Source organism: Haplochromis burtoni, unplaced genomic scaffold (assembly GCF_018398535.1).
Source record: "Haplochromis burtoni strain Fernald_Lab_line unplaced genomic scaffold, NCSU_Asbu1 Contig_9, whole genome shotgun sequence".
In the NCBI taxonomy this organism is placed as follows: domain Eukaryota; kingdom Metazoa; phylum Chordata; class Actinopteri; order Cichliformes; family Cichlidae; genus Haplochromis; species Haplochromis burtoni.
In genome coordinates, this window is record NW_024582370.1 from 1,945,558 (window position 1) to 1,963,545 (window position 17,988).

The window sequence follows — 17,988 nt, forward strand, 5'->3', positions numbered from 1 at the left end:
TTTCACTTTGTGTGGATGTGTGGGGGATTATGTTGCTGCTCCCTTGTGAAAAGATCAGTGTGTGTGTATGTGTGTGTGTGTGTGTGTGTGTGTGTGCGTGTGTGCAACCGCAGATCCATGCATATGTTCCACACTGCTTGTATGCTAATGCTGGTGCACGAGTCCATCATGTCTAACAGACACTTTAAACGAACTGCTATTGCCCTTCTCTCCACCAGAGGCACAAAAGAGCAAAGTGAGCCAGCTTTTACACAGGTTTCAACACGCTACTCATTCCATTCTATTATTACAGTGCTTTTGATTTCATCCCACTGTGATGCAGCTCACAGCTGGGCCTCTCATGGGTTTTCTGTATTCATCACTCAGCATAACCCTACAAATTATGGCATGAATGGAAAGTTTGAGCCCAGCAGAGGACTTTAGATTTTTCGGCCAGGCCATGTGGGCTGAAGGAAATGACCTACTAGCTTTTCAAAACATCCCCACGGCTGAGTTTGAGGCCAGCGCTCTGGCCCTGATTGCTGAAAGCTTAGCGAGGTGTTTCAGGGCTCAGTGACGATGTTATCACATAATAAGTGGCCTTAATGGGCTTCCAACTGTTTGTTTGAAAGGCTCCCGTAATGACAGGGATCAACTGATAACAGCCTCAGCAACACACTGCAGAGAGCCATCAGACCTTCTCACAGATGAACAAACGCCATTGCACGCTTATTCAGATATCAGCAGCTACAGTGGGAGTCTGCAGCACACCCAGGTTGAAGAGAGGCACTGAGGTTTTCTGGATCTTCCATTTATGCATTAAGCAAAAAGAAAAGCTTACTATGCGGACATGTGCAAACACAGTCGGCCCACCCCTTCCCATCCCTCTTCTGTCTCTTCCCACCTCCTTGCAAAACAGGTATTTCCAAAGAACTCTGGTGCCAAGACAGAGCACCGCCATGGGAGGTGCTCTGGCAGGTCAGCACAGTGTGCACATCTAAACAAAAGGTAGGTGTCACCCAGGGTACCTTTCTTACAACAATTACGCAAAAAACTCTGAAGTTGTGCAAGCATGAAGAGCTACTGACTGCACACACACACACACAAAGATACACGGTGAAATTTCCACAGTGCTACTCCCTTTATGTGAAAGGTATTTTCTCAGTCTGGCGTACAGACAAGCCTGACAACAATGAGCAGGACTGTTAAGTCAACTCCTGAAGAAGTAGAAGGAGAAGAAAAAGAGGGCCTGGGGAATGTCCAAACCGAGGCCCTTTGTCTTCCCCACTAACATTTAAGAGAGCGGGGAATGAGACTGCTGTCAGCAAAATGACTTGTAACATTCCTTGTCAAGGGATACACCAATAGGATGTTTTAAAAGCAGATAAAAAAAAACAACAGAGAGTTTTCCACTGAGCTGCCAGCATTTAAACTGAACTAAGACGTATTTTTGTACAGTGAAACGCAGAATTAGTCCAGCAGGCAATTCTTTTAATATTCAACTGACAGGCATTTATTTGACATTCAAGCAATAGCTGCAGCTCGTAATGTAAACATAATGAAATAGTAAATTGTGACAGTAAACACCATTCAACCAGCACGGCTATGTTAATATAGAGACACTTAAAAAAACATGTCAGTCTCGACAAATTGAAGCTAACTGTCACTGTGATCCTGACTTGATCTTTGTCCCCAGCTTTTCTCACACTCTGACCCGAAGCTTAAACCAAATAACTGCAGTCCTTAACCCCTGCGAACGATACTACTGCCAGCGTGGATGTGTCAGTACAAGCAGTCGTGTATGAAGCCCCAGTGCATGTGGTTGCCTGCGTCTGTTTGTGCTTTGATACTTGTTTTTGTTTTAAGTCATGCCAGCATAAAAACCATAAAGAATCCATCTGTCAGCGTGGTGGGATTTCATTCTGCGTCAGGGGTATGTTTCTAGTTTTTAGATGAAAGAACTGCTGTGTGTGTGTGTGTGTGTGTGTGTGTGTGTGTGTGTGTGTGTGGCTTCATGAGAGAGAACCAGACAGAGAGCAAGAGAAACTGAGAGGGAAGAGTGTCTCCGAGTGCATGTTTGCCTGTGTGTATATATATGTGTGTGTGTTTTTGCTGGGTGTGTTCTTGGATTCCACCACACCAGGACATTACCCCCAGGTGCTCTCTCTCTCTCTCTCTCTCTGGTTCTGTGAAAATACCTTGAGGATTAGGTGGGCAGTGGCAGTGGGAAGGAAGAGAGGGGGTGAGGTAGTGATTGACGGCTGAAAGGCTGGAGAGGTGCTCAGGCATGCTGCGGTGGTGGTGGGGGGAGTAGGGGGCTGCACACACAGGCAGGCTCCGCGCTCAGCTGTTGCCACCCACACCCATTATTACTCCTCCACTACCACACACCACCACCACCTGCCGCCCCTTTAACACTGCACCCAGATCAGATTTCAAATAACTTCTGCTTACCTTTACCTCATGGCTTAACCTCAACAAAAGTGCTCATTCTTTTCTCTCGCTCTCTCTTCTGGCATTATTATCATCAGTGAATTATACCGCAGTGGTTCCACACAAGGATCCTCCCTGACCTAGAATCCTGTTGCTGATTAGTGGTTTTGAGACAAGCAGGTGTTTTGAACAACGAGAAATGTACGTCGGCACCGTGCGTTTCATCTTGCTAGTTTTTGCACAACAGAAAAAGACTCTGGATTGCCAACAATCTCCTCTTTGTGCTCTGTTCTCTATACATCATCCCCGTCTCAGCGCTTCAGAATGTAACAGTGCCCCCTATGGTCAAGCATAGAAGTACACAGTTGACAGGGGAACGCTGCTGTGAATCAAGTCCAGTGTCTAGCTCACCTTTCATTTTAATTATACGATCAGTCACCGCTGTCCAAGTCAAATGTTTGAACTGCATTAGTACTCATTTTAACTATTTTGATGCTCAGTACTCATCACTTAATACATAATTCAATGTGTTTTGTCTATAATTACAGACTTGTGCATTATCTGCCTCACAAAAGCTCTGTGAGAGGTCCAGGCACGCACACGCGCACGGATACACGCACGCATCGTGAAGCCAGAGCTAGAGCTTGCGGTCATAACCACACCATCTACAAGCATAAAGCATATAAGGAAACCGCAGGAGCAGAGTAATCATTGTACTGATGAAAGTAGACTTTTTCCTCATGGTCTCTTTGGGGGATTTTTTTCTACCACTGGTCCTATATCACAAACAGACGCTAAAGTTTTCCATTTCCACAAAATTACACATAATGTAGTGCAATTTAAATTAAGCCATATTTCCCCTTTTCCAGTAGATGGTGTTTAATGCGACCTGACTAAAAATAAAGTAATGGCCGTATGCATACTTGGAACTGAGATGGAAAATGAGAGGAAAGGCAAGTCAAGCACAAACACACAGAGTAATGAAAATGACTTACAGAGAGCAGCCATCTCTTTGGGCAGGTCAGCCCCAAATCTCCCAAACAGGCTGCTGTTGGCCAGCAGGTCGAAGGGGGAGTGGCTTCTCATGGAGTTGAAGGGAAAGGGGTACACAGCAGGTGGGAAGCCGGTCATGTGACCCACCTGCTGTTCCCTGTTTGTAGCCATGGCGACGGATCACCCAGGGTCCACAGCAGGCGGCTAGCTGAAGGTAACGGCTCTTTCGACACCTGGAATCCTCCACAAGGCTGAGATGTGTGTCCGTCGAAGAGTCTTAAGACGTGGAGAACGTATGGGCGACAGGGGGCCTCGGAGGTACTGAAGGATAGGTGGACTCCACTTTAGAAGAGTCCTGCTGTCTCTTTTCTGCAGATGAGAGGATAAGAGTAAATAATTTCCTATTAATTTAATTCCACATAAAATATAAGAATAAGTGCTTTTGATTGGCATGAACATGATGATACGATTAGTGTTTTGTTTGATGCTAAGATCTGCTCTAGATTCAACAAACAGGATTCACCTCACATCAACTCTGATTCCATCTGGGTCCCATAATAGTTCATCCACAGTTTTAATGCGAGAAGGATGTGTAAACTTCATACCAACAGGTATGAGCGAATGGGAAGGAAAGAGGAAGTGAGGAAGGACGAGATGGCGAGAACCATAACAGATAGAGAGAAAAAGAATGAGTAGGCTCGGAGAGGGAAAAGCCAGAAAGAAAAGAAAAAACTGGGACTGGGTGAGGGGAAAAGAAAATAAGAAAGAAGTTTGGAAAAAGTTATAACAGTGAAGAGTGGGAAGGAAGGAGGGAGGAGGAAAAGAGAGGGGGAGAGAGAGAGGGAGCTCTTGTACAGTTTTGAAGAGCTTCCAGACTTCTACAGTGATTCCAGGCTATACCATATGATTTAAATCACCAGAACTCTATTATAAAGAGCTCCTCTGTTCCTGCTGCCAGCCTAGCACAGCAGCCTGCCTCTTTGCCTTTTTCCCCTAGGACCAGGGGCCCAGACACGGGGTCCAGAGCATGAAGAAGGGAGGAGGGGGGGGTCGATGAGTAGGGAAAATGAGATCCACTGATTGCTAACTGCTGCTGTCACTTCCAACTATCTTCTCTTGAGGTCAGGCTCCCATCCCACAGAGTCATTTTGGCTGTAGCCTCCTGCAGCCTTCTCGTCACTTTGACACCACACAGTGGGCATAGACAAGTCAGGCTCAAGTGCAGACAAGGCTGCAGTTATGCCCCTCTGTCGACTCTCAATGCAAAAAGGGGGGGTGAAATATAAAAGAGGCCTCCCATTTTCTTTTTCATGTTTTCCTTTTGCTTGTGCTTCCTTAGTGTGATTTCATGAGTGGGTGGTGTGATCAGCTTGTTTTTTATATGTGGCTTTGAAAAAGAGCAGAGCCAAGGAATTTGGAACTGCTGTGGCTTGTGAATCTGGGAGAAAAGACAGGGAAAAAATCCTGGTAATGAATTCGGTATAAACAAAGAAATGGAGGGGTGGGGTGGTGGGGTGGGGGTGGTGGAAAGATCTAAGGCTAAACCAGTGAACTGCTGAACTGAGCGAAAAAGCACAGTGGAACAGTGACAGGGTCTGGGCACATGGGGGCACTAAGAGGTGGCGCCATGCCCGGGAAAAAAGAAGGGAGAGCTTTCCAAGAAGCACACATATGCGCCACACACGCAATCAAGCACTCAAAAACTCCACACATCACATGTGCGAGAGCATCCCCTAACACACGCACACATATGAACGCACACACACCTCTCACCCCGTGCCTTTTTCCAGGGCTCTGGCTCCCTCCCTGCCTCTCTTTCTGGCTCTTTCTCTTTCAACAGAGCCAGTTAATTACACCCTACTGCTGCAGGCAGCTTCAAACCACCACTAATTTAGAGTTCCATTACAGTAAACTGTTCCACATGTGCATCCAGGGCCCAGGCAGGCTCGGGTGGCCACGTTTCAGGAAGGAGCAGCCGCGGATAGGCACCCACCCCCATCCTGCCAACACAGCCATACTGCCATCTTTCTTCTTCTTTCTCTCTGTTTTACGTCTTTACTTTTTCCAGTATATTTCTCCTCCAACCTACCTTGGACCCCACCCCACCCCTTCCACTTCTGACCCGCCTACACCTCTTCTACATAATCATATCCTTATACCCAGTCTTATCCTCTGTGCCCCATCCCTCCATCCTTCCACTGCTTATACAACTTGTACCATGACCCTGCGTAGTGATTCCACTGTGCAGCCAAGGCGCAAAAACATTACTGGAGACATCACACGATTTCACACTGGGCCTAATGAGAGAAGAGGTACAGACTGCAAAAACAAGACTGCCAGCAACGCGTAGCCTCATAATGTGCATGTGTGTGCGGGTTATGAGTATGTACTTGGCTAGCGTTCGGGCCATTTGGAGATCTGCTTCAAGAACTCAAACCAGACCAGGCCCCATAGAGGCAGCACAATGTGTCTGCAAGAGCTGGAAGAGAGAGGAGGATAAAAGAAATGGGTGACTGTGTGAGAAAAAGAAGACTGACAGCGGAGTTTACAAATCAGTGCGTGTGAATTATGTATTCTGACAGGAGGAAAGCGTGGCATATTAATTCAGAAATTACATTTAAAATGGGTCTGAGAGACAGTCCAGAGGCTGAATTCTACCAGAATAAACCACAGCTCCACTCCACATTCAAATATATGTTGCAAAACAAAGGCATTAAAAAAAAGAAAGAAAAAGACTTAGAAGGAAAAGAACTGAAGCACAGAGACGCAGCCTTTTAAAATAGAACCCAGTAACGTTACGCTCCCTAAACACAATAATGAATTAATAAAAGAGTTGGCGCCAGAGTTTTTTAATGAGTCACATCAGCCCAGCAGCTTTTTACAGAGCCATTTATGTTTTATGTTGGGTCCTGTGGTAGGCTCACTTCGCCAGCCCGTCTGGGGCTATAAGGGGATAAGGGGAATTTGGAGTGACCTCATCCCCTGTTAGCCAGGGCCAAATGGGCATGGAGGGCCTCCCCACTTCCCCTGAGCCTGGGGGGCACACAGGAGGCAGCAGGCAGCCAGGCAAGCAAGGAGCACCAGGGCCAGCTATGGGTGGGTTTACGGCTGCTGCTGGGACTTTCCATCATTGCCTAAGAGAGGTGCACTGTAGCAGTTTAAATTTGCTTTGGTTTGTTTCTGTAAATAGTGTCAGAGCTCACTGTAGTCCATCATGTTAGACTAAAGTCATTGGTTACACTTGAGATAATCCAATGATTTTCATGTAGCAAATGATGTTGGATCAATCAACCTGGCAATATGGAGACAATGCAACAAGATCAGGCATGCTTGCAGAGAAGGAGATTCTCTTGTTTGCTGAGGAGTTTTGCGGAGAAGACGGAGCAAAATGAAAAATCAAGTAAGAGTTAAAAAGAAAGCGAGAGAGAGAGAGACAACAGTTCCCACAGATTGAATGTCTGTCAGACAAAGGGTATCAAATCCTCTGTGAGCAAAACAACAATTGTGCCTTAACTGTTGTGACAGAGCCCCTCAGGCAATAAGAACTGCAGTCAAACATAACAAATAAATCACAGCATCTCAGGAAGCTCCGCACCACACTACCAAGCGAGGCAGCTGTTTTTTTAACTCTGCAAAAGAAACCACAGGTGATTACTCGGCATACGCGAGCAGGACTCTGGATGCCATGACTTTCCTGGTTTGTTTACCGGTTGAGGTTCTTATTCCAGTCAGTGAGAACACAGAAGAATATTCAGTTAGAATTTTATATTTGCATGGCTATAAAGGCACTTTTTCCCACTCTTACCACACTGACACAGAGACCTCTCTTTGTTTCATTTCTCCAGAAACTGAGCGAGTTCACAGATTTTTTGTTGAGCTTCATCAACTCAGCAGAGGGTCAAAATATACATGTTTCTGTGAGGCAAAATTAAAAACTGTGGAACTATCCTGTGCAGAGCAGAAACCCAGCGCCTTTACCAGAAGCTCTGAATTGTACATTCACAGCCTCGAGATAAATGAACTGTGCCATCTATCCTGGCAGGGAAAACATCCTCTCACTCTTTTTCCACTTCTGACTTGCCCACTCCTGTCAGTTTTTTGACAGAAAACTGTGCATGCCTTCCAGGTACTGTCTTTAAACTGCTGACATCACAAAGTGAGTTATGTTCATTAACTCTATAAAGGAAATGATGTGTTGAAAAGAGTTATATTTTAAGTAGTTTGTACACCAAGCTGTTAAAGAATGATTTCAAAGTCCAGGTGTCCAAACTGCACCAACGGACCAGTGTTTCAACAGCTCGGAGCTAAAAACACGTTTACTGTTATAATCACTGCTTGACATGCCCACATCCAGCCTTCAAAAGCCGTTAATGGATTCAGAGCTGCACAGGCAAATTTAAACGCTCCTACTGAAACAGGTTCACAGGTGATCTTGTTGCAAACGTCAGCAGTACTTTACCTGAGAAAACAATAGCCGTGACGCTTTTATCTGATGCAAAGCTGACAGCTTCCACTCTTTCAACAAGTAGCTGGTTAATGGCTCCAAAATGACAGACGCTCCAAACACAGTTGCATTCCATCACCTGAAACTTGTTTGACATCTGCCTGTTCTTGGCATCACACAAATACCATTTCCTTGAAACAACAATGCAAAGAAGCACCTCTGTGTAATCGTTTGTCACTTAAAAAAGGGATTGTTTTTTCCTCTTTTTTTGTTAAAGAGCGCCATGACTGTCGCTGTCACCTAGTCACTATTTTAAAATCATTTTTCTGCTCTCACTTAATCATAATGTCACATAACGATCTGAGTTGACATGCACTTGTGAGAAGAGCTATGGAAAGAGTGAGAACACACAGTGAGACATAAAACGCTTCGCGACATGATGAAGTCATCCTGACTGCTTGCCGTTTCCATGATGCGCCTCTCTCTGCAGTACACAACACAGAGACTTTTAGCAGTTGGTCAAGCAAAACAGGAAAACATGCAATGATGAGGAAAAGGGCAAGTGGCAGTAAGCAAACATGACAAATATAGAGAGAGGCGGAGAAAAAAAAGGTGAGGGAAGAAACTTTAAAATAGCAGCAGTGTGAAAGTCAAAGTCTGTGCTGCTAATATGTCTGTGTAGGAAGACGTAAAGGATCCACAGAGGCAACAATGGAGGTGTTTCCCTTCCTAAACACACGCTGAAAACAATCCTCTCTGTGTAGAGCGAAGAGTAATGGATGGGTTTCACCACTGCTGCCTTTAGCCGCAGGACTCAAAGCAGCAGTCAGACACATGCAGGCCCAAACACACACATAAGCAAGCACAGCATTCAAAAGGCCACACTTTCACACAAGTTCATCTTTTTTTGCCATTGGCACAAGGTCTTTTAACGAGAACTTGGGTGGAGGCTTAGATGTAAATCCTCACATCAGAATGGCACACCTGCAAAAACAGACATAGGAAATGGCGTGCAGATAGCTTCCTGGTTAATTATAGTGCGGCAGCAGAGAGCCCCTCGATTTTCCTAAACCACCTGTCTAACCCCTCCCCACCACTTCGCCTTAATTGCTAAAGAAATTCCAGAAGAAGACAGGTATCAACAACTCCCTGATTTACCACTCGAAGTCATGTCACAAAGAAGGATTGTTAGCAGATTTTGCAATGCAGACGATTTCCTGGCTCAACTGCTGTTTCAGTAATTCCACCAAAACCAAGGATTTATCAACAGCACCTACACACAGAAACACACACACAAAGAGACGTACACACACAGCTTTGGCATTACTAAACTTTGACGGATTTATAGGAGATAAAATATTATTTCATTGCTGTATACCATACTTAGAACTAAAGAAATGACCACTAGCTGTACAGAATAATAAAATGTATTATCTGCTATGTATTAGTTTTAAAGTTATTGCTTTAATTGAAATACAGCATATTGCACCAGTATATGCTGCTAATCAGTAATGACAGATGATACAGCATGTGAGCAAGATTGATATTGAGAGGATGTTTTCAAGGCCAGTGATGCAACACTGCACACAGGTATACTGAGCTAAGGCACACACTTATCTGGTGTGCAAAACAGCAAACACATTAATAATTGATTCCAAACTGTCATGGAAGACAAGCAATTTGCCGTGGCTGCGCACCATGAAGGTAAAGCTGCTTCTGTATGGGTACCCTGTCCTTGAATAAGGCCCAAGAGCGCTTTGCTGAAGGCGAAAAGTGCTGTGACATTTTTCTGCCACAGAAATGAGCTCGGCTTCTTCCACTCCAGATGACACGACTTGTCACACTGATAGACCAAAGCGGAGGGGAAACATAGAAACCACTGGCCTTCAAGCAGGCCTCCCTCACTGGGCCAAGTGGCTGTTTATTTCCAATTCACTTTAATTAGCCTGTTCCTCATGCCAAATACATCCAGTTCACCGCCGAGTGTCAGCAGGTGGAAAGCCAAGGGATTCAAGGAAGGCAGTTTACCGTGGCTTTGTTGCTCACCAGTGGAGCGACAAAGCCAAACACTGTGGAGGACACTCTGAACTCTATCTGATATCCAGATCACACAGCATTAAATGCACTGTGTTACACATGGCTGTAACAAGCTGAACCTGTTAACCTAGCGCAGATGCCAGCATCAATAAATAATCTTCTCTGACATCATAGCTAAATAACTGTGGGAGCACAATTAATAAACATCCCACAAAACTAAAACCGGGGTTACGAGCACACCTCACTCCAGAGGAATTAGTCTCCGTTGTTTAAAATATGGAAAACAACACTCGTATTTTCCAAGTGTTCATATGGTGGTTATAAAAAATGGAGAAAAAAACAGGTCAAGGACTGGTGACTCCTCTAGTGAATACACATCAAACACATGCAATTGTGTACACACTGACACACACATACACACGCACACATATGCTAATAATAAAGAGCTCCACAGGCACTGGGTAACACTTGAAACACTCGCTAATAAGCACATGTGTGCACATGCAGGCATACACACATGCTCGAGTATGTTTTCACATAAACTCTGTGTCGCTCTCGTGTTTACGAAGCACAAAGAAGCAAACATACTGAAACAGGCGCATCCAAACAAACACGTGTGGGGACATTTTAGTGTTTACACATGAAAATCTGCTCGGACTTTGTAACACAATGATTAATTGTCTCAAAGTCTCTCAAGTGTCTTGCACATTCGGTCTCTGTCTTCAATTAAAACCGCTGAACCAGTCTCAGAAGAGAATGCACTCTCTCACACACACACACACACAGACACACACTCTGTTAGCAGTAAAAGAGAGAGAGAGAGAAATAAAAAGCAAGCATCCACGAAAGTTAGCGACTCTAAACTTTTAAAGTTCAAATTACTTACGAGATGTCGAGCTGATGATGCAGACGGGGAGATAAAGCACTCGACAAAAGGGTCCGATGACCGGAGCGAGCCAATGAAAAGGAGGAAAGATGTGTGCACATTCAACAGAGTCCTTCTAACAGCAAAGACAGAGCAGCAGTGAGTCTCTCTCTCTCCCTCCCTGTCTCTGCCACCCTCCTCCTCCTTTTCCAGTCTCTACCTTTTAAAAATCAGTCTTTCACTCTCCAAATACAGGCACACACTCTCTCACTCACTTAGAAATAATTATACTCTGATTCATAAAGCCTTCCTTTGTCACGTGACCCCGACGCTTCAAATATACAGCACATTTTTTCACAAGCCACAAAATGCCTGGAGGGAAGAAAAGGGCCCAGAGAGCTTAAGTTTCTGTTTTTAATTCTCTCTCTCCCTTCTTTGTCTCTTGGGTGAATTATTTTCTCCCCCCACCTCTTAACTTCTTGGCTGAAGAGTCAGTTTACCTACAAATTGTTTGTGCATGCTGAACCGCATGTCGTGATCTTAGATCATTTGTGTTTCATCAATAAGTTAAGTAGGTTTATTAGGAGAGGATGTTTTAGTATCCCGAAGAACACAGATCATCCACTTTATATTGTTTTGATTTAACACAGACACTGTTTTAATAGCGAGCCAATCTGTTTATCCCTCTAAGAATTTCTATGATGTTTCACTATGTAATTTATCCCTGGTGTGATCAATTTATGGAACAATCTTAATGGACTGTCTGCTCGGCACAGGCCCACGCTGAAGGTGCTCCTTTTGTGTGACTCATATTTGCATTGGCCTGCGTTTTACTGCTTACAATGTTTCTGTGCCAATCTTCCCACAGATGAGACAGTAACTTACTACTATTATTGCTATTACTAATGCTGCTACAACAGCACTTAACATTAAAACAGCAAGCATGAGGAGCCCTTTGAAACCCATTAAGCCAGTATTGGACACCAAATAATTGATACAATAACATTTGGCACTGGGGTTAAATAAAAAACAGAACTGGGCCTTGACTGGCATGATTTTTTATTTTTATTTTTTTTTTGGGGGGGGGGGATACATGACATTTGCCTAATTACTGACAAACTTTATAAGGAATAGTTTGGGTTTTTTGTTTTTTAAGGCAGAAAATGTGTTTTTAAAAAAGCAGACCCATCTCTCTAAATATATCACTTTGGTTCCTGAATCGAAACTAGCGTTGGCACATAAGCTGCAAGGAAGTCACGAGTGAGATGGCAGGGCTGTGCAGCGACAGCAGCAGATCTGGGTGTGCCCCTGAACGTGCCCCTCTCTCCATATGAGATCATATGTTTCAGATCTGTGTTTATGTGTTTGTGGTTCTGGGCGTGTGCCCTGTTTTTTTCTGAATGTCATGTTTCTCAAGTTGTTTTGGTTATGAGGAGCACCTCAAACCTCAAAACTGGGAGGGGAAGGCACACCTCAACTGGCACCTAAACAGGCACCTCTTCATATCGACTATGGTTTCTCAGATTATCCCCCCCCCTCCCCCACACACACACACCCAAAAACAAAGAGAAAAAAAGGAAGAAGAACAAACCACATACGGTCAGTGTAACTACATGCCTACTTCATTCAAACAACAGATAGGGAACAGCTAGTCTAAACAAAGCAAGTACAACACTAAAAACAAAATTAAATCAGAACTAACGTGTAATATTTACTCTGGAACTTCATCTAAAGTCGTGACTTTCAGGCCTGTTGGCCATGCATCACGGCACAATCTCCTAAATAAGATAGAATAGAATAAAAATATCCTTTATTGTTCTTCATTGGGGAACTTCATGAATCTCATAAATCTCATAAATCTCATGGTCTGAACCGGAACTACCAAACATTGCAGCATGTGGATTTTTCTGTTTCTCTCCAAAGCTACCTGCACATCCACGGCCGTCCGCCTATTCTGTTTGTAAACCTCAGCAACTGGCCTGATGCGGAGATAGATCTTATCCTCAAACGCATTGACCCCAATATGTCTGCGGGATAAAGTCAAGCCATCCTAATGAGAAAAAAAAACCTTTCGGCTTTACTCTCGTTATTCCTGTGAGCTTTCGATCTTTACGAACACATGTGGGCTACAGTAGCCCACCAAACTGTTCCTCCAGACATTTCTGATGCCGGTACAAAATCAGGGTGAATGAATGGATAAGTGGCGAGAGGCACTGTTGCCTTTTTGCAGAAACCTTATGTTCAGGAAGCACAGATCTAAGCCACACTGCAAAGAAAAAAAAAAAAACTTTGGCTGATCTTTATCTTGTTTATATTTGATTTATGTGCTGCTTATGAGGCTACTAAGGCTGATAGAAATCCCTTGAATGTTTATGAAGCACTACTAAATCAGCAGTTGTGTAATATAAAACAAGAAAGTAAATATAGCCATAGGATGCTTAAAAAAAATCACCAATTCTAATATGAGCTTTTCAAGTATGTGTGCAGCCATCAGGCCGACTTAGACCATGCATCTGTGTCAGAATGTGTAGTCAAGTGCATGAAGAGCATTGTGTGTGGCGGTGCACGGAGCATGCTGTGGCCCTTATTAAATTATGACAGTGAGCTTGGGGGGGGCATTTGAGCACTGTGCAGTTGCAGTAAGTGTGTGGGCACCCGTGTCTGCGTGCATGGATGAGTGTGTGTAGGCAGTAGCAGTGAGAAGGTCAGAGGTTACTAGTGTTTGTGTTTCAGTGTCAGTGAAGTGTGCTCCAGGCTGAGATTTATGATCATTGTGTCTGGGAGGCTGCAGAGTGGGGGGATAATGAAGACAGATCAGGGTGCTATCTCTCTCTCTGGGCACCACTGGAAACATGGCCTATGGCCCTTGCCATTCTCGTATCATTAACTTCAGCCCGTGACATCATAACACACTGCCCCTGACATCAATCCTAACACAGTGTGCTCTCACAAGAAGTCAAACACAGAGAGGCAATTCCTCACAGGAAGTCATCCGGCAAACACAGGCATTGTTGAGCGCATAGCTTTGCAGTTTCTCCGGGTGTGTTTATGAAGATATGAAATATTCATGGAAACATCATACTCGGGCGTGTGTTTCCACTTTAGATTCCACGTATTTGCATTTGCGGAGCAGAGGAGTAGAGGCCTGGGGCTCGCCGGCAGAGGAAAGGGAGTAAGGGCAGAAAGGAAAGAGGAAAGGGGGGATGATGCAGGGTGCAAGAGAGGGAGGAAGTGAGGTTAGAGGGGTTAAAGTGAGATATGGGGGGGTAGTACAGGGAATGTGAGAGAAAGAGGTGTGGAATAAAAAGAAAAATGGAGGGCCGGTTTGAGACACAGATGGATGTGGTGGAGTGGGGTAGGTTGAGGGGAGCATTGGCGGTGGGGAGGTGAGAAGGGGGGCAGGGAGTCGGTGTCAGTGGCGGCGGGTTTCAATCAGTAACAAGATGCCTATAATGAGATCACTATTTCCCCACATTCAGATTGATGTCATGAGAAGTTTGGTGCCGCGCTGAGACGGGCAAGGGACGCAGGGGCAACGGCACACAGCAGCTCATTTGCACAAACACATTTATGCACACACAAATGTACGCACGCCTGCTCTTTCTTGGTTAGAGTCTTATACACACATCCTGTGAAATGAAGGAGCTCATTCATCCCACCTGGCAAAGTGCGCTCATTTAGAGTCCAGCAGCCTTGAAGTAAAAACATACACAGAGGAATACTACTCACAGGAAAATGAGTTACTCATGAGCAAAGGAGAAATGTATGTGCGAGGGACCGGAGGGCATATACCAGTATGAACTCCTCTAACACAAACAAATGAACAAAAAGCTTTGAGCAGAGACAAGAGGGAGCCAAAAAAACTGTTTTACTACTACAGAAGAAATAAGAGGGGGGGGTAAAAGTGTGTGTGTGTCGGCACTTTTTGCGCATAACTTCGGGTGCATCCAGAGTTTGTCGACACAGCTACCAGCGTGTGTGCCAGCACATGAGCGCTCTGCCTGATCCCCAACATGTGTGTCCAATGAGAGGTGAACGGTTCTCCTGTCTATACTTTCCTCAAAAAAAAGAAAAATACAAAATCAGCCATGATGTCACCATGAACCCATCTTGAACCCACCTCTGTCAAAAAGCATTACTCCAGCCCTCCCTCTCCCTGCCTCATTTTCTGTTCCACCTCTCCCTCCTTCACACTCCTGCCTCTCAAATTCTTCACTGAGCTCCTTTTCTTTTTCATATTTCCGTATTTTTCAACATTTCCCCTCTCTGGTCCATGTCTCTTCTTTTTTTTTCCTCTCCCCCCTCCCTTCTCTTCTCATACTAAAGAACACAAGCTCTTTTTATTCTGGCAAGCATCATCTAATTGAATCACCAAAATGCACAACTCTTTGCCAAAAATGCCAGGATGTTCTGATTATCATAAACTTTGTTTAAGCTGTGGTTTTTCAGGGAGAAAAAAGAAAATGCTCCGAGTGCACGAAGAAAAGCCAAAAATAAAATAAAAAAATAAAAGCAGGAAAAAAAAGAGCGATTGGGGAGAATGCAAATGAAAGAGGGGAGAGGGAAAGAGAGAGCAGTGGGGAAGAGAAGGGTGGTGGGGGCAGCCAGAAGGCAGCCAGAGAGCCACATATGGAAGTGATTCTGTAATTACTGCAAATCTGTGAGCTCAAAAGGAAAGGTCTTCTTTTCCATGCCTCCTTCCCTGCATATAAAACTGCCCTTGTGAGAAACGTGGGCACTAAATACTGCACAGGGAGAGTGCACAAAAAAGTACAAGTTTTCCTTTTCTTGAGCACTTAGGCATATGTTTAGTATGCTGAAGTCAGACAAAGGTTTAGTTTTGTGTATTTCTGTACAGAAGGGGGAAACAGAACAAAACTAATCATGAGGCTAATTCCGCACATTCTGCTACTGGGAAATTTCTGAGCTCAATCAACCATCCTGGACGTCAATCTAAGACTACTTTGGTGGTTCATTCTGGAATAAACTTCTCATCTACCGCACACCCGGCGTCATTCACATAACACGCAACAAGATGTGTGTGTGCGCGCCCGTGTGTGTGTGTGAGGCAGGGAGGGAGTGGGCGGTGGGGAGCCGGGTGACAGACGAGGTACGCACAGGCAGAAAGACTGTAAGAAAGTGATGAAGACAGTGTTTGAAGCCCCGGGCAGAGCAGTGCTCTCTGCAGGTGTGTATGTTGGCAGAGACTTCTCTCTCTCGCTCAGTCCCCGAACAGTTTTAGCAGCCTGTAATTATCCCGTGCCCTGCCGTAACGTGTTCTAATGATGAGTGCGTGAGTCTTCGCATACATACAGTAAACACACGCCCGGGTTGACGCAGTTTGAGCTCCGTTTACTCTTAGACACATGCAATTAATCACGGCGGTAGATGATTTATGTAAAGTACACAGTCTTACCTTCTTCTTCTTCTTCTTGGCCTTGAGAAGTTTATGCTTCGGCTTCCAACGCGAGCTTATTTATTCCACAGAAACTAAGAAGACAGAGGTTTTCTGTGAAGGAGACAAAGCAAAGTCAGTTACAGTCTTTAAAGGTGTCCTCTTTGGTGTTTGCTCTGCTTCAGGGATCTTTCAGTCATTTGTCAGATTACGATCCTTTGCCAGTCGGTCACTGTCGCGGCAGCAGCTTCAGGGGCGTCGATGGGAACCACCGTGCGGACAGATTTATGACACTACTACGCCACCTAGTGTGCGAGGGGAGGAGTGCAGCAACACTTCCGCTTAGTACGATGGAAACCACCACAAAGGTGAGCAACAAAAAAGTACACGTGTCAAAAAAAAATAAAGAACACTTCAATGTGAACTTACAGAAGCTAATAAATACTAAACCTTTCCTCGTTGCCTAAAATGATATCTAATTTGAAGGAATGCAAACTTGCTATTAGCCTACTACTATACTACTACTACTATTACATTCGTGCAATGTTAGAATAAACATAATAGGCTATTTAATACAGTTTTCCGACGTTAACATTCTCCTTATTGGGCTAATAGTCATTCAGTCGAATAGGGCCATTAAAACAATTAACTCAGTAGATTGGTTGCTGAGAAAGACTAAAGGGTTTTTTAGGTTAGCAAAATAGTCAAATAATTTTCATTACATGTTAAAGCAAGACACTTCTTCCTATAATAAAATCCATGATAAATCCGTTTATTGTTATTATTATTATTATTATTATTATTATTGTTGTTGTTGTTGTTGTTGTTGTTGTTGTTGTTGTTGTTAAGAATAAATTAGAAATAAAGTAAATGTTTGTTTGACTTGATGGCTCGTTTGTTTTTATTAAAATTAGCCTATGGTTACTTTAGATATTTAAGCAAATAATAAAAACGTGTTTGCGGCATTTTTTAAAGTAGAACGGCTGGTTTTCCACACAGTGGAATCACCGGGAGTCACGTGCATTTGTGCTTGTGATCTGAAACACTTGTTAAGCGTTAATGCTTTGAATTGCCACCGAGGGGCGCTTTCCACAAGTTACCTCCATATGCGCCTGCTTGTTCAAAGCTAATGTTCAACGACTGCACTATCGACAATTTGTTGTCCCCAACCAATTTAGAAACTTATTTTAACTATTAATAATAACAATAATAAGGCATTGATGCAATAATTCACCCTCACACGCAAGCCACGGGCAAAAAAACAAAACGCGAATATATCACAAGCGCACAGGATCCACATTTTGCTGAAATTCCAATTTTGACAAATGCTTTGTGTTCGCACGTGGTCTCCTCAATGAGCATGTTGTTCATAAGTCCACTCGCGCGTCTACATTTTCCCCTGGCACATGCGCTTTGGACTTGGCATTTGCATGATGTTTGGCATGTCTCGGTGTTTACCATCCGTTTGCGGCGCTGCTTGTCAGAGCAGTCACGGTGAGCCACGCCTCTTGTCCATGTGCTCCATCCTCCAATCTCTCCATCCCTCCTCACCACACGCTCTGTATTTTGCATAAAATGTGTATCAGTAGGGCAGCGCTCTCTCCGGCACATGCACCGCGCACATGTAGCGTGGCTTTACTGAACACACACCACACTCGAATAAGCGCATCAAACTCCCCTCAGCCCCGGATCCCCGCCAATGAAAACGCACAAGAGCGTGAAGGAGAGAGAGGGAGAGACGGGACTCCGCTACATACAAAGAGTGAGCCAAATCCTACACAAACAGCCACAACACAAGTTGGGGAGAACGGAAAAGGCGGTCACATTTCCTACTCACCTGCA

General features: G+C 44.4%; 1 protein-coding gene across 4 annotated transcripts in view; it reads right to left on the reverse strand.

Annotated features, from left to right (window-relative positions):
• Positions 1-16,412, reverse strand: part of rarga (retinoic acid receptor gamma a) — a 40,729-nt gene extending 24,317 nt beyond the window's left edge. For 2 of the 4 annotated variants that reach the window (XR_006055266.1, XR_006055268.1), the window contains exons 1-2: positions 10,773-11,674; positions 3,408-3,774 (exon numbers count right to left, since the gene is read on the reverse strand). Coding sequence is in view for 1 of the 4 variants with exons in the window: in XM_014339119.2 (XP_014194605.1) it covers positions 3,408-3,576 (169 nt within the window). In the remaining 3 variants the exon portion in view is untranslated. Of the gene's footprint in view, positions 1-3,407; positions 3,775-10,772; positions 11,675-16,167 lie in introns of those variants that run through there. The other 2 variants (XR_006055267.1, XM_014339119.2) reach the window with 2 other exon arrangements.
• Between the last annotated feature and the right edge of the window lie 1,576 nt (positions 16,413-17,988).